Source organism: Syngnathus acus, chromosome 12, assembly GCF_901709675.1.
Source record: "Syngnathus acus chromosome 12, fSynAcu1.2, whole genome shotgun sequence".
In the NCBI taxonomy this organism is placed as follows: domain Eukaryota; kingdom Metazoa; phylum Chordata; class Actinopteri; order Syngnathiformes; family Syngnathidae; genus Syngnathus; species Syngnathus acus.
In genome coordinates, this window is record NC_051097.1 from 9641813 (window position 1) to 9665597 (window position 23785).

The following is a 23785-nucleotide window of genomic DNA, read 5'->3' on the forward strand; positions in this document are numbered from 1 at the left end:
AACACACACATCTGCAGTGTTGTTTGCACTTTGTGGCTGCTCAGCTGGCTGCGACATTTACTGTGCTTATATAAAAATATCAAAATTGGACTCACATTTTTTTGAATCAATCGGATCAATGCAATATTGAGTGAGGATTTTATATAAGGGAAACACACATCGCCTTCGCCCCAAGACTCCGAACCTTGTTTTTACTTGTCAGGCATTAGAAGGGATTGTAATGTCATGTGCATATTTAAAGTAACTGAGCCATAATACCATAACATACACACACACGTACGCTTTGTTTTTTTATCTCTTATGGGGACCTTGGACGAGTTCTTAGTACTCTCTTGTGGGCAAAGGATGTCAAATGCCAATGAACCTGGTCAAGTGTGAACATCTGAGAAGAAAGACTCCCCTGGTACTACAATAGAGCTAATGTGCTATGTCCTCTCATGCTGTTCTTAATACCTCGAGCCATTTGGCAGCCTCCATCGTACTGTATTTCTTGTTCTGGTCCATTTGCATGTGGGGAGCTAAAAGATTTTTGAGAGCTGACGCCGCTCTCTGTTTCTTTTCTCAATTGCTGGCAACGTGTCCAGGGGTTTCTCTCGCTTGACCAAAGTCAGCAGCCATTGGCTCCATTGGCTTTGTCGTCAGTGGGCACAAATTAAATAAAAAAGGAAAAACACAATTCAGAGATTTCTTTTCTGGTTTTATTTTTATTTTGATAACGCCACTTGACATTTACTTATATTAAAACCTACAGGGAAGAGTATGTATGGAAGTCATTTTCATGTTATTATGCAGGCTATTATTTGTTTTGAGACAGTTTTGTAATTCATTTGATGCTGGAACAGACAGTATAAGGGGGGGGGGGCAAAAAGTACAAATGATAATGTACAGTTGAGTGCACAAGAACCATATTAGATCAGAAAAGTGCTTCTCAAAGGCATCATTTTGTTTGGTTTAATTATCTGTATTGATTAAGGAAATTAATTACAAAAGACATCAAGGCCCCCTACAGTACTTTTGAAAGGGATTTAGCAGTTAAAATGTAAAAAAAAAAAAAAAATCCCTTTGGTGATTCAATTCGAATAATGTATTTTTTTTTTATATACACACATACTGTACAAATATACTTATATACACATACGGACTCATTGATATAATCCATCTTGTTGGTTGACTCGATTTTGTTCAGGACTACTAATATGGAGGATCGGCTTCAGGAATGCACAATTTGGATTCAATTTTGGTCAATGGCTATTTCGGGTGCATGTGACATAATTACAATTTATTATTGGTTGTGAACCAAAAATTGTTCAATTCAAGGCATTTTGGAAATAATGTGGCGATACAGCAGAATAGTTACAGTAAAATCGCTGGAGGAGAAGTGGCATTTCTTGAAGACAAGGATTATAAATTGAAAAGGGGATAAGTATTTCAGGAAGCGACAATAATTTAGAGGAAGTAAACGATTATGTCAAAAAGGGAAATATCACTCACAGTTGATAGAATGTTGAGCAAGATTGACGTAAACTGTTTTTTTTTCCTATTAATTTTAGGGATAGCAAAATGACCAATAAAAGTCTTCTAAAAAGTAAAAAAAAAGAAAAAATCTTTTTTAAGCAGCTGTTGGTGCCACATGCATGATAAAGTCTGACTCGGGCCGATGCTAAAAACAAGAACACTGTAATCTTTATACAGACCTCAACTTCCGAGTTACTCTGGCGAGCATGTTAAACTTGCTGGCATTTGATTTCTGAAATATGAAACGCTTTAGTGTTATAATCTCACATATTTTCCTGTTTCCTGATCAATGTTGCACACAGGCTGAATGAAATAAACTGTCCTTGTGGCTTTATAATCAAAACATGATTGAAGTTGTCAATGACAGCAGACATTTTGTAGTATGGTAAAACAATTGAAATGGAATAGTAATAGTCATTTCATATCTTCATCATCTATGTACATTCAACTTTTCTTTGACAATACTGCTGGGTGACATTCAATCTCGGGTCAAAAGGATAAGTTAGCTCAGCTCAGCTCTGGTGTTTTCCAAAGCCAAACTGTGATCTCATAAGAGCGACCTTTCCCCCAAATAAAAGGATTTCATTAAAATGGAAATTTGACATCAGTGGAACCTCAGTTACTGTGAATTTCAAACTGAAGGCCTTCGTAGAATCCACTTCACGCTTGTCCTTTACATGATTCATCACACTGACGATAAGATGCTGTGTGACCTCCGGCCTTCTTCTGATTCATGGACACAAAAACAAACGATAAAAATATGATGTCGGCTAACGACGCTAATAGGGTGACCTTCACCTTTTCTGTGCGTAACACAGCTGCTCTTCGCCAGCATGCGGTAAACTAACCTCCTCCCCTTCTTTGGTCAGATGGAGAGAACAAGTTATCTTGAATGCCTTAGAAGGGAAATAAACAAGTTGCGATTTCATGCAGCTATTTGACTCATGTATTGAAGTTGGCCGAAAGCCTGAAGCTCATTTGGAGATGCTCCTTGGTATTTCTACTGTACATAACTCTGAATTCCCCGAATTTGATTTATTGTTGTATAAAATTAGTAAACAATTACACATAGGCGATGACAATCAAAATAAGAGTTTGGTTACGACCCAAAAGGTGAGTCATTGAATCGATGGAGCAATCTTGAAATGTTATTGTTTCGCTGAGCAATGACTTCCTAACACATACGAATGATGTAATGGAACCCCTTTAGTCACAATGGACAAAACCGATCTTGTAAATAGAGTGGCTATGAAAGAAGCTCAGACTTTTGCCAAGGCCGAAATGTTAAAAATCCGAGGTGAAGCAGGTCCTGACTCTGAAGGACAAAAATCTTGCATTCTCCCAAAATTAATTGGTTTTGCCAAATCCTGCTAAATATCAAATTAACAACAAATACAAATCTTGCATTCCCTTACGTATTTTTGCTCGGTAAGTAATCGTAATGGACGCCCGTGTCATACTGGCATTATCGTAATTTTACAGATGCAATAGCTTGTATTAGCATTGCCGACAGCAACTCATTGAACACAAATAGAAAAAACATCATAAACAAAAAATAAAAACAGCATTTCAGTCAATAAGGATGCGTGATCGCTCATCTTCTTTCATAATTAGTGTTCTCCCGTGATACAACACTAAAGCGTCTCTCTTCCTTCCACAATCTTCATACCACCTTTGGAGTTGCTTGACCTTCAAATACAGTTCAACGATTCACCTTGATCCTTCACACCACTGAATGTTCGTTGTTGTGATGGTGATGCATGCCGCCGCTGAGCACCGTGTGGTTGGTGGACGACGCCGACCGGTCTGAGCCCTCCGCTACCGTCCCGTTGATGTTCTCCTGTCGCTGGCAGCACAGGATCTGCCTAAAGGTGGCGCTCATCTCCTTATCGCGGTAAGAGTAGATGATGGGGTTCATCGCTGAGTTGAACTCGGCGAGAAGTAGGAAGAACTTTTCATAGGTGAGGACATTGCAGCTGGCGCAAAAGACGTCAAGAAGAAGGATGACAAGACCTGGTGTCCAGCAGATGATGAATGCCCCTGGAAAGAGATGATGAAGATTCGTTTAATGTGGAGCCACACAGATGACAAGTCAGGTAAGACTTATGAGTTACTTTGACGTTGTGATGAGGAAAATGAAGCTTCAAATTTGCTTCATGAACAAGTTTTATTTTTACTCCTCTAGATGGCACTGTTGCTTTTATAAGGGGATTTAAGAAATGGTAAGACTGTGCTTTCAGCCCCAATGTTGAACAGAGAGCGCCATCTAGGGGAGTCAAAAAATACAACTGGTTCATGAAGCAAATTTGAAGCTTCATTTTCCCAACAGTACTTTGAAGGCAAAATCCATTGTTTCTCTAAATTGGGTCGTCAGTATGTTTAGGTTTATCACGTGTCCAGATGATGTTTTGTACAATTTCATCATCACACATGTCATTGACAAGTGTGACTGCAGTGACTGCCTCTGATTCATTCTTCATGAATGGCAAGGTCAAGTGTAGTGAATTAAGTCAACAGAGGCTAATTGTGCTAACTACGACTAAACTCAAGCACATTAAACCCTGAAAACAGCGGTACAAAAAAAGTATTGACAAGATATGAGGACAGCGAGCTCCTTAAAGGGCAGGCGTGCTATCCAGTCGGATTTTGCGAGCAGCAGCTGCAGCAAAAGGTCTCGACCTCACTTCCCAGCAATGCAGGCGGAATCTTTGGAGTTTGTTCGTTTTCCAGAATGTCTTACGGCCAAGCTGTTCGAATCGTTTGTTTCAACATCCTCCTCTGATCTTGACAAGCCTTGGCTTCATTCAACTAGTATATCAATGGAATAAGAAATACGGCTTTTACTGTCACACCAAAAAAATGTGTCTCGTGGGGTGTTGAAACATTCTATGATGTAATGTAAATCTCCAAGCAGATATGATAAACAGTTGTAAATGAAAAGAACTGCATCTAACTGGGAAGACAGGAACTTCAGGAATGCAACACTTGTCGAAACTGTGAGGCTAATTGCTAGCCCACCATGCTATTCCATAGGGTTAAGATTCGGCATATAGTATAACACAATTAATGAGCCTTCATTCCTTCAGTAAAACAAAACCTGAACTATACTATCAATGTCCCAAAAGCAAAGAGTCTGCATCTCTGAAAGGTTTCCCTCATGAAAATCTTTCATTTCCGTTGTAAATCCAGGGGAATGTAGCTACTGGTACTCCACCCCACACAAAATTGCCGTCCTTCTTCTGAAGGATGGCAAAAAATCTCCGAAATTGACCTCATTGTGACAGAATGTTGCTAAAAATCCATTTGGCTTGAGGAAGTTGACCCCCTTTTGCCTTGTCACTGTTCGAAAACGTCAACTATAGGGGAAAGAAATTGGAGAAGCGGAGCTGTCTGCGGAGAAATGTAAATAAACACGGCGCCTCGGCAGTGACTGGAAAATCTTGAAATGTCTGGAAAAGCGTTTTGAAATTTCCCAGGTCATGTCTGGCTTTGGGACAACGACAAATCCAGACAGGACCAATGTACTTGGTGTTAATGAACTCCAGCTCCCATACGTAGGGATACCAAGGGATGAATCAGATCACTAAGATTGATGAGTCAGGATTTATCATCAAATCCTTCCATGAATTCACACGCGGGCACAAGATAAACACATGTGCGGCCAAACACGCGCCAGCACTTATATAATCATCAACTGATGCAATAAGATTCTCAGACAGGACCACAGTCACAATTTTTCATCTGTCCATTGTACATAATGTCTGGCCAAGCTTTACTTCCAGCAATCTGCCTTCTCCAAATCTTTCAGCCCTCTTAACCTTCTCTTTCTGTGTTTATCTCATTCTAAGATTTCCTAAGCCAGTAATCATCCGAGGTCATGACCGTGATGCCATTGAAATAAAGCAGTCAGCAGAAACCATTTCTGTATGTATACTACTATAATGGCTCTGTGGTTTCTTTTCGCTCTCCCTTTCTCCACATCACTTCTTCCACTCACTGTAGATTAGATACAATCACAAAGCATCGCTAAGTTTTCAGCATGAATGTTAAATGAGTGCCTAAAAACACTGAAAGAACAGTGACTTCTTTGAGATGCTCACAAAGAATGTTTCAGTTTCGTTCAAACAAAAACAACATAAAATGGCCAAAATAGAATTAGCTGGCAATGGCTTGGTTAGTGTAAGCAGATAATGTTTGTCTAACCAACTATTCTCTCTTGTTTTTTTGTAGCATTTACACTCTGGCCAAATCAGCTCCAGCAATCTCATCATCAGCAATCTCTCCACAACTCCATTCAAAAGAAGTCCATCATGTAAAATATACATTCCGCCATATCAGGTGAGTGCAATGATATGGTATGTTGTGGTACAATATTGTAAATTATGTTCCACCTGCCCCTCCAAAATGAGTACCGTATTTTCCGCACGAAAAGGCGCACCGGATTATAAGGCGCACCTTAAATGAATGGCCCATTTTAAAACTTTGTCCATATATAAGGCACACCGGATTATAAGGCGCACCTTCAATGAATGGTCCATTTTAAAACTTTGTCCATATATAAGCCTGCTGTAGTGGCTCAATATTGGTCCATATATAAGGCACACCGGATTATAAGGCGCACCTTCAATGAATGGTCCATTTTAAAACTTTGTCCATATATAAGCCTGCTGTAGTGGCTCAATATTGGTCCATATATAAGGCGCACCTGATTATAAGGCGCACTGTCGGCTTTTGAGAAAATTGGAGGTTTTTAGGTGCGCCTTATAGTGCGGAAAATACGGTAATCCTTTATTTCAGACTTTAGTGAATAACTGCTCCCAAGTTGCAAGATGACCATGTTTCTATAAAAAAAAAAAAAATGAAGCAAAGCCAAAGAAATGAGTAAAATTGGTTGGGGAAGCCGTTAATGATACATTTCAAAGAAGCTTATATCTTATAGCCGTAAATTAGCAACTTAGACATACTTAAACCAAAACCATAATGACGCTATTGTGCCTGATTAAAAAACCCACACGGTGAACAAGAATTTCCTGCAATATAGTACTTAGGATATTTCAGTATAGAACAGAACGACTCTTAAAGAAGAAGAAAAAAAGTACAAATTTTGTTTTGGAAGTTCTTAATGCTACATTTCGAACCAGATTACAGCATGTGGTGGAAATGCGCAAGTAACGCTTGAACATATAAGGACACTATTGTGCCTGATTAGAAAAGACGCATTGTGAACGGGAATTCTTTGCAATGAGAGCTTAGATGCACGCACACACACACAACAGGTGACAGTGTGAGCTGCATACCAGGCATGTTTCCACTCCGAAATTGGATGGCAGACTTTCGCTTGTTACCATGTCTGATTGGTTCCGCCTCCACTAAGAAAGTGGACACGCTTTAAAAGTTCTTTAATGATACTGTGGCAGATTTCACCACATTTGTTTACACACACTTGTACAATGTGTTGGGTACACCACATGCTGTGATTTGATCACGCACCAAACACTAAGACAATCCAGAGAATTCATTCACTGAATGGCTTTTGTCTGACGCACAAACCACACACATGGATAAAGGCTTTAGTTGGATGGACTTGTTGACTCAGAAGTGAATCGAGTAAAGAATCATCTCTGTTGGTGTCACTCACAATTCTAATAAGACCAGTATGCACTTAGAGTACGATTGCCCATTCGAGTGATAGTGCCCATTGATAATAAAATGGAAGAGCTCGGAAAATCTTTCTGAGAGCCAAAACTGAAATGATGAGTTTGTCGAGAACCCTCATTGTCATTGTGTGAATTTGCTGCCTATGGCAAATTCCATTTGAACCATTTCCACCTTTTCCTGCTGATTATACAATAGCACCCCCCCCCCTCTGTCTCTCTGAAAATGTCATAAAATGTCTTCCAGTCCCGTGATTATGTATGAACGCACAGGATACAAGCTCATCTGTCAATGGTTAAACTAATCAAGTGGTTTTGTGTTCCCATCACTGGACGACATTACAGCTGCATTAGAGTTGATGAGAACCAAGCAGATTTGGCATCCCACTGTTCTATATTAAGCCGAAAAAAATGTTGTGAAAGGGCACAGATAGAGCATAGGTCTATGCTTATGGATGTGTTTGAATGTGCAAAACAAACTTTGGCCTCTTACGTTCCCATTCTTTCATTGCCTTCAGAAATCTATCATGAATGGCTTTACGGCATCCTGAAAGGGAACAAGCAGGGCGGTCTGGCCAACAGATGGGAGAAGCTTGACAAGACATCTCGGAGGGATATTCAGATTTTTAATCTTTCGCCCAAAACGAGTCATTTTTGGCAACTTTTTGAAAGACTGGAAAGCATTTTAGTAGTTCTACTTTTGGCTATCATGGAAGTGATTTATAGCTTTGTTCAAATCAGCCATTAGAAAATCAAAATGGAATTGGATCAGTGAATTGTTAAGAGACTGTAAGGTGCTTTGACGCCGTCCGGCTGCCGGCGCTGCTTGTGAAATTGAGAAATGTGTGATGGGCGTATTCTGGAAAATTCTCTGCCTCAGCCTAAGATGTGTCAAGATGAAGTCACTCATCAGAATTTAGAACATCGCGGTGTTGTGAGATTTTTGGGAAGCCTTCCTGATTAAAAGTGTGGACTCATTGTTCTGGTAACAGCAGCGTAAGATCTTGGTATTTCTTAGCAACAAATTCCCACCTTGTGTCCATAGTTTTAGGAGGTTGTGACAACAGGATGAGATAGCAAACACATCAGAGATAAATCACATGGAATCCTCTGGTATGTTTTGTCTAGGACCAACACATCCTGCTTTTCCAACATGTGCTTTTCCCACCACTTGAGTTCACTTTTTTGCTAAGCTTGCGAACTGTAGCCAATTTTAAAAACTCTAAAAAAGCTGTTGCACAAGCAAAGAGTCTTGGAACCTTGCAAAGTGGGAGCCTTTTCTCTATGGAATGCTTGGACGTAAAACTGTCAAGACTTTACACACTGCTCAACTGGAAGATAATCCAGGCACCCTCAAGAGTACAGCCGTGGCAATTTACAATGCCAAAGCAGTGAAATGTAGCTAAACATAATTATGATTGAATATAAAGTGAGTCTTGTATTTGGCCTTAAGAATTTATCATCTGGTGTGGAGTATGGAATACGTCAGTTCAAATCACATTCAGTAATTTCAGGAACCATGCAATCCACAGATTAATATGAACGAGAGGATGACGCTTACCTAAAACGATCACCACGGTTTTCAGCAATGACATCATCGTGTCTTTGTTACGTCGTGGTCCGGAGCTGTGACGTGACATCCTCATTGTCCTTTGGCGTACGTAAACAAAGATGTGTGCGTACAGCGTCACCATGACAACAAACGTCACTAAATTAAAGACAGCCCAAAAGACTAGGTAGGAGTTACTGTAAAGCGGCGCCATGTTGGAGCATGACTTGATACTACAGATACAATTCCAGCCCACACTTGGAATGGCTCCCATGACGATGGACATGGTCCAGATGATAACGATGACCACCACCACGCGGCGGTTGCTCATGCGTGTGTGCAGTTGCATTCGGAATACTGTGATGTGGCGTTCGATGGCGATCGCCAGGAGATTCGCCACCGAGGCCGTCAGGCTGGTATCGATCAAGCCTTGGCGGAGAAGCCACGTAGAAACGGTCAGACGCCTCGTGTTTGGTCCCGTGTTGAACATCAGGTAGAAATAGGCCAATCCGGCAAAGAAGTCTGCAGCTGCCAAGTTGGCCATCAGGTAGTAGATGGGGAAATGGAATCTCCGGTTGACGTAGATGGCAATCATCACCAGGAGGTTGGCCAGCATGATGAAGATGCAGACCGAGATGCCCAGACCCATCACCAAGCGACTGACCGTGTTCCAGTCGGTAGCTAGGTACTTGCCGCTGCGGTTGTAGAAGAAGGCGATGGTCTCGTTGTAGTAGCACTGCTCCTCGTCCATTCTGAAGTCTCTGAAATGAAGTGTCACATCGAATTAGTTCCTTGCATTTGACATATGGAGCCTGTGGAGCATCTCATAATGGTACATATATTATACTCGCCCCCACCCCATCCCACAAACACTTAGGAATTAGACCACTTGTCTAGGACACTCCCTTTTACCGCACCCGCCAGCCGAGCTTGGCGGAGCCCGGTCTTCCAAATTGCCAAACTCCACTCATCTGTAAACAAAAAGAACAGCCCTCCCCCACTTGGACTCATTTTTGTTTGCTAATTAAAAGGCAGCATAATGAGGCCACATTGAAAGACACGAAACTCACACACTTCCTGTTTGTTGCATATTAACTGTAAAAGAAGTTCCTGATATGTAACACATTTATGGTTAGCTTAAAAACCATAACACAATTCCTAAATGGATATTTTTTTTGCCCACATTGCACTATAAAATCCAAATGTGGCCCATTTATTAGCAAGCCAAAGACAATACAGTACTGACCAATTTACCGGCTGGGAATGCTGGCAGCGTAATATATTCCAGTATTCCTCGGCCAAAACGGGTGTGTGTGTTAGGCATGGCAGTCCACCAATAATAGCAAAAAAGTTCTAATCAATCAAATAAACTTTATTTTGGGATGGATGTGAAATCCAATTTCAGTCACTGAATAAATTCAACAACCGCAATAATGCAGATTATTGGATGATCAGTCTCAGCGAGAATTTGGATTACAAAGCAGAGAAAGCTTCATCACAATGGAACAGATTGCATCCTGAACACTTTTCATGACACATTTTAGCCTTCTGTAAATATCGATCTTGATACTTTATCCAGCCTTCCTGTAAACTGCACTTGTTGCATCTCCAGAGGGAGTCGAGGCTTGGCCGTTAAAAGCACTCAAATGAGAGTCTGAGTGACAGCGGCAGCCCTAATGTCCGATAGATCCGTAATGAGGCGGGTTCTATGACAACTAGCGCCGCAGATGAAAGCCCATTTTGTCCACTTGTCATCTTTAGCCATTAAGTATCTGGAGGGAGCAGTTTAGCTTTTAGATGTCTCGGGCCAGTTGTCAGGATTAAAGTGGATGAGGAAGTGACATCATCAGAGTGCATTTTCCACTTTGATTCGCTTGGTGCCATTACAGGAATTGTGGAACATTAAGGAAAGCGTGTGTGTGTGTGTATTCTGAACCCTAGGCGTGAGACAGACACAGAACAAAATGCTCACTGTGTCGACACACTCGTTGCATGCTTGTTAGCAATGTGTGATAAGGTCTGGCTTTGCGGGGAGAAAGAATAAAGTGTGTGTGTGTCCATGTGAGCCCGACAGGCAAAAAAAATGAAAGGGCCACCCACAAATTGCATGAGGTCATTTTCAAAGCATCCAAAGTCCTTGCACGTAAAACATGGCCTTTAGCGCGACTCCCAATTGGACGAGCATTTTTGTGAGAAAAGTCCAAAGGTCAAGAGGTCACGGTTCACAACGACACGCGAGCCCTGCGCTCCGGCGTATCTCTTGAGATTTCTGCGTGTGTGGCGTCACCATTGAACAAAGAAACAATATGATAATGAAGACTGTCTTAAATGAACCTTTGACTCTGAGGATAATCTGTAAATTCTATCCGACCCGCCTTGTCACGGAGGGGCTAACGTAAGAGTGACAACTCGGCCATATGTCTTCAATCATTCATTGACTCTCTTCGTTTCATTTGCTTAGTGTGACCTTGCGCTCCCTTTGCCTCACTCCTCACTTACTTATCACCTTGGGAGCTTTTTGTTTTTTTTATACACGATACAAAATTACAAAAATGAATTCTAATCTAATGGCGCACTGCCTTTCAAACTTCTCCCTTGTACTTAACTTTCTCCTTGTGTTTCCTCTGCTGCTCCATGGTACCCCCCCTCCACCCCTCCTCACCCCCTCCCTCCCGGTCCACTTTGCCCTTCACACAATGTGCACATTGTTCGCATTCCCCCCACTCCAGAAAGCCAAGAAACGGCGACGTCTAACAACCCAGAATACACACACATACACACATATACAGTACGTACATACAAGCTTTTCATTCTCTAAGTTTCTCTAGTGCGCGGAAACCACACACGCTCACACATAGGCTCGGCTGATTAGTGGCAGGGCTCAGCACAAGGGATGGATTGAGAGTCAGAGGTGAGTCACGCGTGACTGCCAGCGTGACGGGATTCTCGTCATCGTACCATACCCCAAAACACTTCCACCAGCTACTACGACTACACGTGGTTCACTCTTTAAATAGCATGTGTGAGCTAACTTGTAGAAAAGCTAGTTTGTAAAATCAACATTTGCTTCTGGTTTGTCAAGCGTCTCTAGCTGTGTTGTCGAGTTTCTCCAAAGCATCCAGAGTCATTCATATATCATGCAAACCCTTTAATTTAGCTTCCCGTTTTTTTTTTTCTAAGATATCTTGGGAAATCATGGTGACAGCTGCAATCTGACCGACCGATGGGGGGTTGGAGAAGCCAACGTCGAACCCTTTCATTTTGCTTTTCCACTTTTTGGTTTCTATGAGCAACTTGCTGAAGTTGACCGGCAAAAATTGCGTGGATTGCATTTTACATCCTAACGCGGTGGTGACATCATGTTGTCATTCAGACCTCCCAGAATTCGACCCATTAAAAGTGATTCTTTCATCTGCTCACTTGCATTGATTGATTCCAGAGGGTGTTAAAATAACATACAAAACATTTCTCAGCAAAACAATTTAAACTACTCTGCCACTCTCCATCGCAGAAACACAATTAACAAGGCTGCCATTGTTGTCCCATGACAACACAATGTGATGAATGCAAGCCCAAAAAAGTATCCCAGTGGAGGAAAGTGCTGCTTTTGCATTTTTTTTCGTAAAAGTTTCCAAAATAAAACACAAAGCTGGCATGCAAAGTGTCATCTCGAGGTGTACTAAAATAAAAAGTACACAACTGCTTCTTGAAGCATATTTGAAGCTTCGTTTTCCCACCATCGCTAACAGCAATCTGATTTACAATTGCAAAGCGTAAAAAGTAAAAGCCAGACACTCTACAGAGACCAAATGAAATATGGAGGTTGTCTTTGGAGTAAAACCTGCTCTTTGCAAGACAAGACAAAATGTGATTGCAAGTGTACACAGTCGCACCCTAATTGCCAGTTAGATTGACAAACGGCCAAAGCCATCTGCATTGTTTCCATTCTAAATAGATACATTGTGACAAGACAGCTTATTTTAACACCCTCGGGTCAAGATAAACTTCACTATGCGTGTCAGTTTTATCGGTAGTGTAATGTCAGCGTGTCATCTCGTCTTCGAAAGAAGATTCCAGAGATTACATAAGCAGAAACTCAAAGAGTCAGTGAAATATTTCATGGACAGTTCTGGAATCAATCAAGATTGCTGACATCCCTCCTAATAGTGAGCTTGCACCTTTTGCAAAACTGTAAATAGAAGACAAGCAGGATCTTCTTGTCAGGGATTGACCATGGAATGTTTCTGGCTAGCTGCTCCAATTAGCTCCCCTCAGGCCGTCTGTCAGTCAAGGTAGGTTTTTCATGTTCTAGTTTAGACTAAGGGCAAGCAAGCGCATCACAAAGTACTTCACATATTCAAGTATTGGATTTTCTAAAAGGCTTTTTTTTTCCAGAAAGCGTCTCTTAAAGCTGCTTTGGGACGGAAGTTGAAGGCACCAAAGTGCTTTCTTGGGTTTCTTCCAGTCATTATGTGCTTTAACAGTAAACCTTTGCTCATCTTTAAAGGAACACCACCCAAATTTAATTCCACCTACAAAATGGAGGCGGTTATTTTTAAGCAAAAAGCACAGACTTGCTCCTGATGATGTTGGCTCGTCTTTGCAAAGCTCATCCGATGCCACACAGAGCGAAACTCCATTTTGGCTGTCATCATTTTCCATCGGCTCAGGCTCCTTTAAGCACGCGTGGCATCGGTCAGCTTCTAAACATGTATCATGACATCCAGGAGGTTGCTGGAAAGCTTATTGGAAAAACTTTGTTTACTGCTGAGGAAAACACTGAAGAGTGTTGTTGAATATGTTTGGGGAAACAAATGTCCTTCCAATTTAAAGACACTAAGTAGAATTGCAAAAAATATTTTTAAATGATTTTTTTTACTGTTTTAAGTCCCAAAATACAAGCTGTGTTTTTTTTTACTGTGTGCTTACTACCTGCATGAATGTGAAAGCAATCTGCACTCTAAGACGAAGAATGGGTGGAATGCAAGTCTTTAGGCAAGGAGGAGGAAGCTTGGAATAATCACAACACAGATGTTTCAAGGACCCACTTTCTTTTTTTTCTTCTGACGGATGTCAAAGTCCATGTCAGGAAACATAAAACAGTCATCCCAAGAAAAGTCAAGGAAACATAAAACATTCTTTCCAAGAAGAGAAAATCAGTCTTTGCAAGCGACTTTTGTTTGATTACCAATGTCGGAAATCAGACATAAAATAATCCCGTCACTTTTAGTTTTCTTTGAATGTGACTTTTCAAGTAGATTTAATGTCTGTGCAGCTTCTCTGGTTGCCAAGGAAACCAGTGAGCTCACATCAAACCCTCACATCATATTTTGGCCGCTGGTTTGTGGTGGTGACACAGTGTCAAGCAGAAAATAAGAACTGAAAATCCTTGACAGTACAGCCAATTATTATTATAAGGTGAAAGGGGGGAGGTGAATTTAATCTCCATAATTAAAACATCTTGAAAAACCACTGACCCCTCACCCCGAGCCAAAGTGTAAATGCTTTTCACACTCTTCAATATCATCAAAGACCCCCTGAGGGTTGTGGTCTTAGGTGGTAAGTAAACAGTGACCTGAAATTCTTAAATTTCCAACACAACCGAATCTAGTCTTACATGCCTGTTTAGATGATTAAGAACAGTTATTTGGATCCACGCAAGATCCCAGCCTCCGTGGCGCAATAAGTCGCTCGCTGCTGTGCTTCACAACTGCGCACAAACAGGCGTCATCTCATATAAAAAAAAAATTAAAAAAAAGGCACAGGGCACATTGAGGCATCTGCTTATGCCATTATCAAACAAGCCTTTATCAGAACCAAATGCACGTCTACGTGGCAGGTAAAAATGCCCAATAACCAAATTATTTTTTTTCCGCTTTATAAATCAAGTATTCTTTTATACCTACATTTTGTTTTCCCAGTGAGAGTTGTAGAAAGATGCTACTTCCCGAGCGGCTCCTGGATGTCCAGACCCCAAAAGTTTGATTCGGAGGGGGAAAACCCGAAATTCCTCCCACAGAGTTTACAAACTCGGGCTGCACTCCTGTCAAAGTGGCGAGGTGTCAAAATCCAACATAAAGCCAAGTAGTCGCATTGTATGTCCCGAAAAACACGCAGCACTTGTTTTTCCTGCAGAAAGTTGCTGTTCTCCTTCCCACATGAAGTCGCTAGATGCTCTCCTCCTTGGTGCCTGGCGCGCCGCGCTCCCTGCAACTCACTTACTCCCCCTCCCTCACTTGCTTTTCGCTCATGGTTGCGCGCGCGCGCACGCTCCAGGAAGAGACCCTGTTGTCTGCTTATGACGTCACCGACGCGCGCACGACTGTGGAAAATGAGTGCTAAATAAACTGACGCACTCGAGTTTGCTGCCATGTGTGCAAACAAATACAAAAATTTGCCTGTTTGGAAATTTGATCATTTGTCTGCATGCAAACGTGCAGAACTGATTCAAGAAATAAATGAGGAAAAAGTCAAATCAAGTCATCTCCTTTCACAAAAGCACTAAAAAGATCCTCCTGGAGGTACTGTGGACTGAGCGGAGCCTCAGCGGGGATCGAACTTAGGTGTGAATGAGTGTCAATTGTTGTTTATCTACATGTGGCCTAGCTAACATCCAACTAAAATGGCTTCCAGTAAAAACAATACAACAAAATATTCTTAAAAGTGAAATAGCCAAGCCCGTTTTTTTCCTACAGTACACCAAAATCAGCTTTTCGTCCCTTAAAATTGCCCAGCAGTTGCGAGTCCATTCCCCCCCGCCCCCCCCCCCGATTGTGCTTAATTGGAAACAGATTTTTTTCTTCCCAGTAACTTGTTAAACGAGAGAAACAGGAAGGGAGTGGGGAGGGGTTGGGGGGGGGACTCAAAAGTGAGACTCTATATTCCTTCCCGATTCACCTTTTCTATATTATCAAAATATTTCCTCCTGTCTGACTATGCTGGCTCAGCTTATATATGTCCCATTGATCCTAAAAATGGTCTCATATTGAATTTCTCCTGCCATGAGAAACTATTTGCCATCGAGACATTTTCATCTGGCAACTGAGCGAGCGCCATCTGTGAGCACTTACTAAGGTGTTTTAACCTGCTGCTTCTCGCGTATTATAAAAGCGCTAAAGCCGCAAAACACTGAACAATGCGCTGTTCATTTGTCTCACAACAAAATGACATGTTGCTTACATTTATTAGTTTGAAAGTTCTGCAGCCTCTTTCTAAGTTGTCTGGCTTTCGTGTGGCAACTGAAACCATCGATTCTTCACGTGGCATTTTGAACTGAAACTACGATATGAAAATACAGTTGAAGAAAATCGACATCACAAATGTCATAGTTCCTCTCTTTGACATGCTGTTTGTATCTCTATGACATTAGCGCCCTAATTTTTTATTGCCCTTGAGTTCAAGGCTTAGTCAAGTTTGATGTCATTTTTCCCTTGAAGGCGATGCTTTCATTATCAACAACAAAAGTAGAAGCTCATAAATTCCCGGTTTCCCGGACATTGCAATCCTTCCTACCTTTCTGATCTTCTTTGAAGGCATTCCTGAGCGGGATGGAGATCATCCATGAATATGCGAAGGTCCGCAGTGACTTCGGCCGTCAGTGTCTCTTTTCAGATCGTCATGTGGAGATGCTAGTCGATATTCCTCCCAACCCAAAGCTGGCATTGCAGTTTGTCCTGAAGACGACAAGAGACCTAGGAGTGCAAGGCTGCTTTGAAATGTCTGAGCATGAGGTGACCAAAACGCAATATCACATCATCACAAAAGATATGTTTGGAGAAGTTAGCGAACTTCTTGAAACAGACCCATTGATTATATTTCCTTCCAGGTAAACACAGATAGATTTGAGCATGAAAACCAGGGAATAAATCACTTGGAAGGAGGCTGGCCCAAAGATATCAACTCACTTGAGATGGAACAAACTATTCGTTTCAAAAAGAAGGTGGAGAAAGATGAAATTTACATGAATAGCGTCCTGGTGCTCGGCGAGGTAAGTTTACAAATGTGCACCTTCAAAGAATACCTGATTTTTGCTCCCACAAATCTCGAAATGTTCTGTGATTCAGCTTATAGCACAATGTGTTGGACAGAACAACGCTGTGGACATCTACCAAGAGTACTTTAAGAATGAGCAATTATTGGACGAGCTTCAGGAAGTCCCTTCTATCGAGATTGTCAATAAATACAGGCACTTACGTTCTCCAAGGAGCTCTTTCCAATTTGACACTTTCCGTCTCTAAACGTTGATTATCAAATATTTCCTCAGAGACCGCAGCAAGGTTAAACGAAGCGTCACCTGTTTTTCTTGGCAACCTGGAGGAGGCGCAAAGCTGGCGGCTGCTTACTCCTGCCTCGACTCGCAGAAGTTTACAGCAGATATGAGTGCAGACTCATACATCTGGGACATGAGTGGGTCAAATGGACAGATTGAAAATCACACAACAATCTGTTGATAACCATCTCTGCTTTCCAGTGAGTCCCAACTACCCTCAGGCTGTTCTCCAAGCGACGTCTCAACTCGTATGTCTGACTTACAAGCCTCGAGATTTGAACACGCTTGTCAGCGGGTGCCGCAATGGACAGATTAGTGAGTTCTCCTCAAAGAGGTTCTTTGACCCTCAATGATGTCTTGTTTCTTTCAGTGTTATGGGATGCCCGTGCTGGCCATCAAGCTACGGGGGTTTCCCCTTTGGAGGAGAGTCACACAGATCCTGTTTACAAGACGATGTGGTTGGAATCCGATGAAGCCTTCTCTGCATCCACAGATGGACAGGTCGATAGAGCAATGACACAGTGAATGTTTTGTTTGGATCATTCAACTGAGTCTTCTGAACCAGATTCTGTGGTGGGATGTTCGCCACCTGAGCAAGCCCATAGAACGGCTGATTCTAGACATCAAAAGGAAGGACGACCTCGATAACGCTTTAGGAGCCATTTCTCTGGGCTACACCGCTACCTCGGTGAGTTCCTGACCTTCCACTTTTCAGCATATTGGATGTTAAGAAGGTCACACCCTTGATCAATTCAGGTTGCTTCAGAAGCTCTTTCTAAAACCGGCCATGTTTGTCTACAGCCAAACATGTTCCTAGTGGGGACAGAACAGGGGGCAGTTTTGTCCTGTAAAAGAGCCGCTGAGATTCCGACTGAGAGGATTATATGTACGTACGATGGCCACCATGGACCTGTCTATGCCCTCCAGAAGAACCCTTTCTTTCCCCAGAACTTCCTAACTGTGGGAGACTGGGGGGCCCGAATTTGGTCAGATGAAATCAAGGAGACAGCAATCGTGTGGACAAAGTACAATTTTAATCTCACTCCTAATTTCTGTCTTCATAGTCTGTCATTGTCTTTACCATTGTTGGTTGCTTAATTCTCTGGTTCTTTTGGGGAGAGGTCAGTGATGAGTCTTTGTTGTGATCAGACACCAGAATGCAAATCTAACAGATGCCTGCTGGAGTCCAGTCAGACCCTCGGTCTTCGTCACCGTGAATATGGACGGATGGCTGGACATCTGGGACATCTTGTTTAAGCAGAACGACCCCACTATTAGTTTCAAGGTGTTATGAAGTTCTCTCATGTTTCTGTGACGGTATTTTGTTCTCACTTAATCTTGCCGACGTTGATTTCAGGTGCGGGAAGAACCTCTGTGTACCGTCCAGGTGCATGAGGCTGGGTCCAAGGTGGCCTGTGGTTCTCAGCTGGGTGTCATCTCGCTCATGAAAATCTCCTCAGGACTGTGCACCGAACAGAACAATGAGCAGGACCTCCTGAGCGAAGTGAGATATGCTAAATGTCGACTTATAGTTAAAAGCAAAGATTCGTTTTTGCTAAAGGTGATGTCTTCATCTTGATGTTTTAGATCTTAGAACGTGAGGCGAAACGCGAAAAGGTCCTCAAGGCTCAGAGAGGAGGGGACGAGGGCGAGACCGACGATCAAACTCTCAAGGAGCTGATCCTGAAACCTGAGTATGACTTCTACAATCTGTTGGACTCGGAGCAGAGGAGGAAGCAATGGGATTCCAGACAACGGGTAAAGGCACATTGACATCATTTTGTAGAAAATTCTGTCATCCCATCTTCATCTTCTTGTCACAGCATTACAAATAGATCGGAGAAGCAGACAGCAGATGACGACAAGAGTCCAAGAAGAACTAACAAAACTTTGTGGTGCTCAGCAAGATGGTCATCATTTCTCAAGTCGATCGACCAGATATTATCAAGAAGTCTTCTTCCATTGCAGATTTTCTTTGTCAAACCCAGAAACAATTTATGTCAGACAAACATTTCAGAGAATACTTTCCAAGGACAGTTTTAGTACCTTGAGCGTGGGAAGTCCAAGTCGTTGATATATTGTGGCAAAGATGAGCAAGCAGAGGCGACGCCCACACAGAAAACAAGGAAAACACCAGAGAAGGGAAAAACCGACCTACTGCTCGAATCCTGACAGTAAAACTCGAAGAAGGAAGGAAGAGTTCAAGGTTGTCTGCAGTTAATACACAAAGAACTCTCGATGTTTAGACTCAATTATGTGTAGTGATGTGCATTCCAGTTCTTTTAAGTGAACTGAATCAGTTCACGCAAAAGACTCGTTCAAACGAATCGTTCAACAACTCGTCCCCCCCCCCCCCCCACACACACACACACTGATCCTTTTTTTTTTTAAACTTAATAACACACACAACTAAGCAATACACCAGACAATCAAGTAAACACACGGTAATGTCGACAACGGCAACACACACATTTTTCTCTATAGTCCATCCCGTGGGAACAACATACACGTCATATATATATATATTTCAAAGGAACGAATCATTTCAGTGAACGAGAGTGACCGAATCACTTCCTAAAGTGATTCGTTCTTTTTTCAGTTCATATGACTTCAACCAGTAGGTGTCGGTAATACCCATTGAAGCTGGTGCCACCTCGCCGTAATACAAAACGAAGAAGAAAATGACGTAACTTCCCGTTCACGAACGCATTTCCAGTTCAGCGCGAGAACGGATCAGTGAGGGAACGAATCCTGACTTTCCCGTTCGCGAACGAGTCAATGGGTCAACTGCCTTCCTTCCCGTGCATCAATGGATCAGTCATTCACGTGTTGCGTCTTCCTCCTGGCGTGATCTATGTAAGCCAGAATGTCGATTTACGATTGATTTGCCAAGGAAAGAAAGTACGACTCACTGAAACAATACTTCTTTTATGCGCGTTTTCTCCAAGCTAACGGCTAACTTTATTGCATGAAGAGATGCACCGTTATGCAACAACGGGGGAGATTATGCTTCTCTTTGGGTAATCTTGATTTTATTACACTTATAGTCGTTTTTAAATAACGTGTATGCATATATTTGCCTGAAGATTGTTACCCAATTACAGTTACTACTGCAATTTCACATTGGATTGCTGGTTTGTAATTTACTTTTAATATTATTTTTAATAAACATTTATGTTAAAACTTGTCTGGCGTTTTATTCCTTGTTTTTACATTCGCCAATTAAAACATAAAAATCAGACATTTGGTTAACTTTATATGACAATATGTGTAGGTACACCTCATGGACATTTTAATAGGTACACTACACGAGGTAAACAAAATAAAATAAGTGGTTAACAGTACAATCAGGTATATTCCCTCACCTGGGATCGAACCAAGTTCCTACCGAGCAAGAGCCCTTGTCACTAACCAGCTGGCTATTTCAACCTGGCCTTCCAGGGTCATCTGCACTGTTTTGTACTAGTGATGTGCATTCCAGTTTGAACAATCTTTAGAATCGGTTCATTCAAGTCTACCTAATAACAGGCCACTTTATTAGGGAAAAAAATAAATGAAAAATAAGCGTCACAATCTTTATGCAGAAGTGAGAGAAAATTGACAAAGTACAGCCCAAGGGCTGGTCTCGAACACTGTTCTCATCGTGTCAGAGGCAATGACATTAACCACTCGACCAAAGACTCGTGACACTAGCAGTGACAGACGAGCAACCCATGCTCACCTCAAGACTGAAAGTGCCACTGCCCGCCTTCGACCTCAATTTGAAATTGCCTCCCGATTGGCTGTTGGAAAAGTGGGCGTGATCAGGCCAATTTCAGCTGCGCTCTGATTGGTCAGACTGCCCTTCTGTCACGTGGTACGCGAGTGTGCAAAGCGCCATTGGACGAGCAGGCGAGGAAGCTTTGAATTGGCGGATGTGACGTCATGAATCGGGGACGGTGTGTGCTCAAGGGAAGTTGTCATATACAGGTGCGACACGCGGGCGGTTTCTTAGCTAAGCTAGCATGCTAGTAAATGTTTGTCGTTCGATGGCGGTTCTCACGACGGACGCCTTTTTTGTTTGTTGCAGGATTCAAGGCGAGTTATCAAATGCAGGCGCCACCGACCGCGTGGCGGTTTCTCGGGTAAGCTAGTATGCTATCAAATGTTTGTCGTTCATTGCCGTTTCTCACGACGGACGCCTTGTTTGTTGCAGGATTCAAGGCGCCCCCGACCGTGTGGCGGTTTCTCGGGTAAGCTAGTATGCTATCAAATGTTTGTCGTTCATTGCCGTTTCTCACGACGGACGCCTTGTTTGTTGCAGGATTCAAGGGGAGCTTTCAAATACAGGCGCCACCGACCGTGTGGCGGTTTCTCGGGTAAGCTAGTATGCTATCAAATGTTTGTCGTTCATTGCCGTTTCTCACGACGGACGCCATGTTTGATGCAAGATTTTCACACTCGTCACGGCCACCGCAACTGTCGTTTTGGCGCTCCAGTATTTCAAATCTCTTTGGCGTTTTGTTTCGTCAAATTAACAATGTTGCGTTACATAGTGTGCTATTTCCGTGTTATGTGATGACTGTGACGAATCCGTTACGTCATGTTCAAATCTATTCCAAGATGGCGCCCGCCCGCAACAAACATTTGCGAGCGTGATTTTCTCCCGTTTTGGAGCTCGATTCATGCTGCCATTTTTGAGTGAGTTGATGGATGATACATTGTTTTTTAAATATTATAATTTGGATACTTTTGTCATGATTATAACTCATTACAATATACTGATAATTGTATACATATTTTAAATATAAAACTGTAGTTGATATGTATAATTGTTGCAAAAATATCATGCCATTGCCACTCTACTCAATGTCTACAAGTGTTGCAATAATTTGTGTTTGTGTTTTGTAGTGCTCATAAAGGCCTCCCAGCCAGCACCCTTCTATACAAAGCAAGCAGGAGCATCTCAGTGATGTTGAGGATGCTGAGGAAGAGTAGTCCCAAATCAGGTGAAAGCCCGTTGGTGTAAAGTTTCAGCTGACTGTAATCACTTTTACCAATTGCACCATTTGTACTTTTCAAGTTTTTTTTGTATCAATCCAGTGAGCAGGGTGACGCCGGTGAGAAGTCACACCATCGAACTCCCTGACGCAGAGCTGTGCTTTACCAGACCAGGCAACTGCCTGGGGCAAGGCCACTAGGGGGCTCTCTTATTTATCCATTTTTACATTTGGCACTTGTCCCTTGTATTCTTGCACTCTCGTACGCTGCTGTGACAAGTACATTTCCCTGTTGTGGAATAAAGTTCTATCAATCAATTGTTTGTATTGTAGTGTTTGTATTGTATGGTGTATTGCATGTATTGCATTGTCCATCCATCCATCCATCCATCTTCTTCCGCTTATCCGGAGTCGGGTCGCGGGGGCAGCAGCTTCAGGAGGGACTCCCAGACTTCCCTCGCCCCAGCCACTTCATCTAGCTCATCCCGGGGGATCCCAAGGCGTTCCCAGGCCATTGTATGGCGTGTTTTGTTTGTAGTGTTTGCCATTGTATGGCGTGTTTTGTTTGTAGTGTTTGCCATTGCATGGCGTCTTTTGTCGTTTGTACTGTTTGCCATTGCATGGCGTCTTTTGTCGTTTGTAGTGTTTGCCATTGCATGGCGTCTTTTGTCGTTTGTAGTGTTTGCCATTGCATGGCGTCTTTTGTCGTTTGTAGTGTTTGCCATTGCATGGCGTCTTTTGTCGTTTCTACTGTTTGCCATTGCATGGCGTCTTTTGTCGTTTGTAGTGTTTGCCATTGTATGGCGTCTTGTCGTTTGTAGTGTTTGCCATTGTATGGCGTCTTTTGTTTGTACTGTTTGCCATTGTATGGCGTCTTTTGTTTGTACTGTTTGCCATTGTATGGCGTCGTTTGTAGTGTTTGCCATTGTATGGCGTCTTTTGTCGTTTGTAGTGTTTGCCATTGTATGGCGTCTTTTGTCGTTTGTAGTGTTTGCCATTGCATGGCGTCTTTTGTCGTTTGTAGTGTTTGCCATTGCATGGCGTCTTTTGTCGTTTGTAGTGTTTGCCATTGTATGGCGTCTTTTGTCGTTTGTACTGTTTGCCATTGTATGGCGTCTTTTGTCGTTTGTACTGTTTGCCATTGCATGGCGTCTTTTGTCGTTTTTAGTGTTTGCCATTGCATGGCGTGTTTTGTTTGTAGTGTTTGCCATTGCATGGCGTCTTTTGTTTGTAGTGTTTGCCATTGTATGGCGTGTTTTGTTTGTAGTGTTTGCCATTGTATGGCGTCTTTTGTCGTTTGTAGTGTTTGCCATTGTATGGCGTCTTTTGTCGTTTGTTGTGTTTGCCATTGCATGGCGTCTTTTGTCGTTTGTAGTGTTTGCCATTGTATGGCGTCTTTTGTCGTTTGTAGTGTTTGCCATTGTATGGCGTCTTTTGTCGTTTGTAGTGTTTGCCATTGCATGGCGTGTTTTGTTTGTAGTGTTTGCCATTGCATGGCGTCTTTTGTCGTTTTTAGTGTTTGCCATTGTATGGCGTCTTTTGTCGTTTGTAGTGTTTGCCATTGCATGGCGTGTTTTGTTTGTAGTGTTTGCCATTGCATGGCGTCTTTTGTCGTTTTTAGTGTTTGCCATTGCATGGCGTCTTTTGTTTGTAGTGTTTGCCATTGTATGGCGTGTTTTGTTTGTAGTGTTTGCCATTGTATGGCGTCTTTTGTCGTTTGTAGTGTTTGCCATTGTATGGCGTCTTTTGTCGTTTGTTGTGTTTGCCATTGCATGGCGTCTTTTGTCGTTTGTAGTGTTTGCCATTGTATGGCGTCTTT

At 42.3% G+C, this 23785-nt stretch overlaps 2 protein-coding genes across 4 annotated transcripts; one reads left to right on the forward strand and one right to left on the reverse strand.

The window, feature by feature from the left end:
- Positions 1–972: 972 nt before the first annotated feature.
- lpar1 (lysophosphatidic acid receptor 1) lies at positions 973–14921 on the reverse strand. 2 transcript variants are annotated; one of them, XM_037265571.1, is made up of 3 exons: positions 14621–14921; positions 8731–9479; positions 973–3555 (listed from the first exon to the last, which is right to left on the reverse strand). In XM_037265571.1, exons 2-3 carry the CDS (start codon positions 9467–9469, stop codon positions 3239–3241), a joined length of 1056 nt encoding a protein of 351 aa, XP_037121466.1. In that variant the 5' UTR covers positions 9470–9479; positions 14621–14921; the 3' UTR covers positions 973–3238. The 2 variants fall into 2 exon arrangements, with proteins under 2 accessions (XP_037121466.1, XP_037121465.1); XM_037265570.1 differs by having other exon boundaries at positions 14625–14920.
- On the forward strand, positions 3488–19184 carry LOC119131272 (dynein intermediate chain 2, axonemal-like). Of its 2 annotated transcripts, XM_037265567.1 has the most exons (15): positions 3488–3611; positions 5364–5439; positions 5746–5853; positions 16251–16448; positions 16544–16705; positions 16782–16903; positions 16982–17124; positions 17189–17302; positions 17358–17488; positions 17553–17675; positions 17789–18012; positions 18137–18272; positions 18345–18491; positions 18575–18745; positions 18811–19184. In XM_037265567.1, exons 4-15 carry the CDS (start codon positions 16266–16268, stop codon positions 18820–18822), a joined length of 1668 nt encoding a protein of 555 aa, XP_037121462.1. In that variant the 5' UTR covers positions 3488–3611; positions 5364–5439; positions 5746–5853; positions 16251–16265; the 3' UTR covers positions 18823–19184. The 2 variants fall into 2 exon arrangements, with proteins under 2 accessions (XP_037121462.1, XP_037121464.1); XM_037265569.1 differs by lacking the exons at positions 3488–3611; positions 5364–5439; positions 5746–5853 and having other exon boundaries at positions 15032–16448.
- The last annotated feature ends 4601 nt before the right edge of the window (positions 19185–23785 follow it).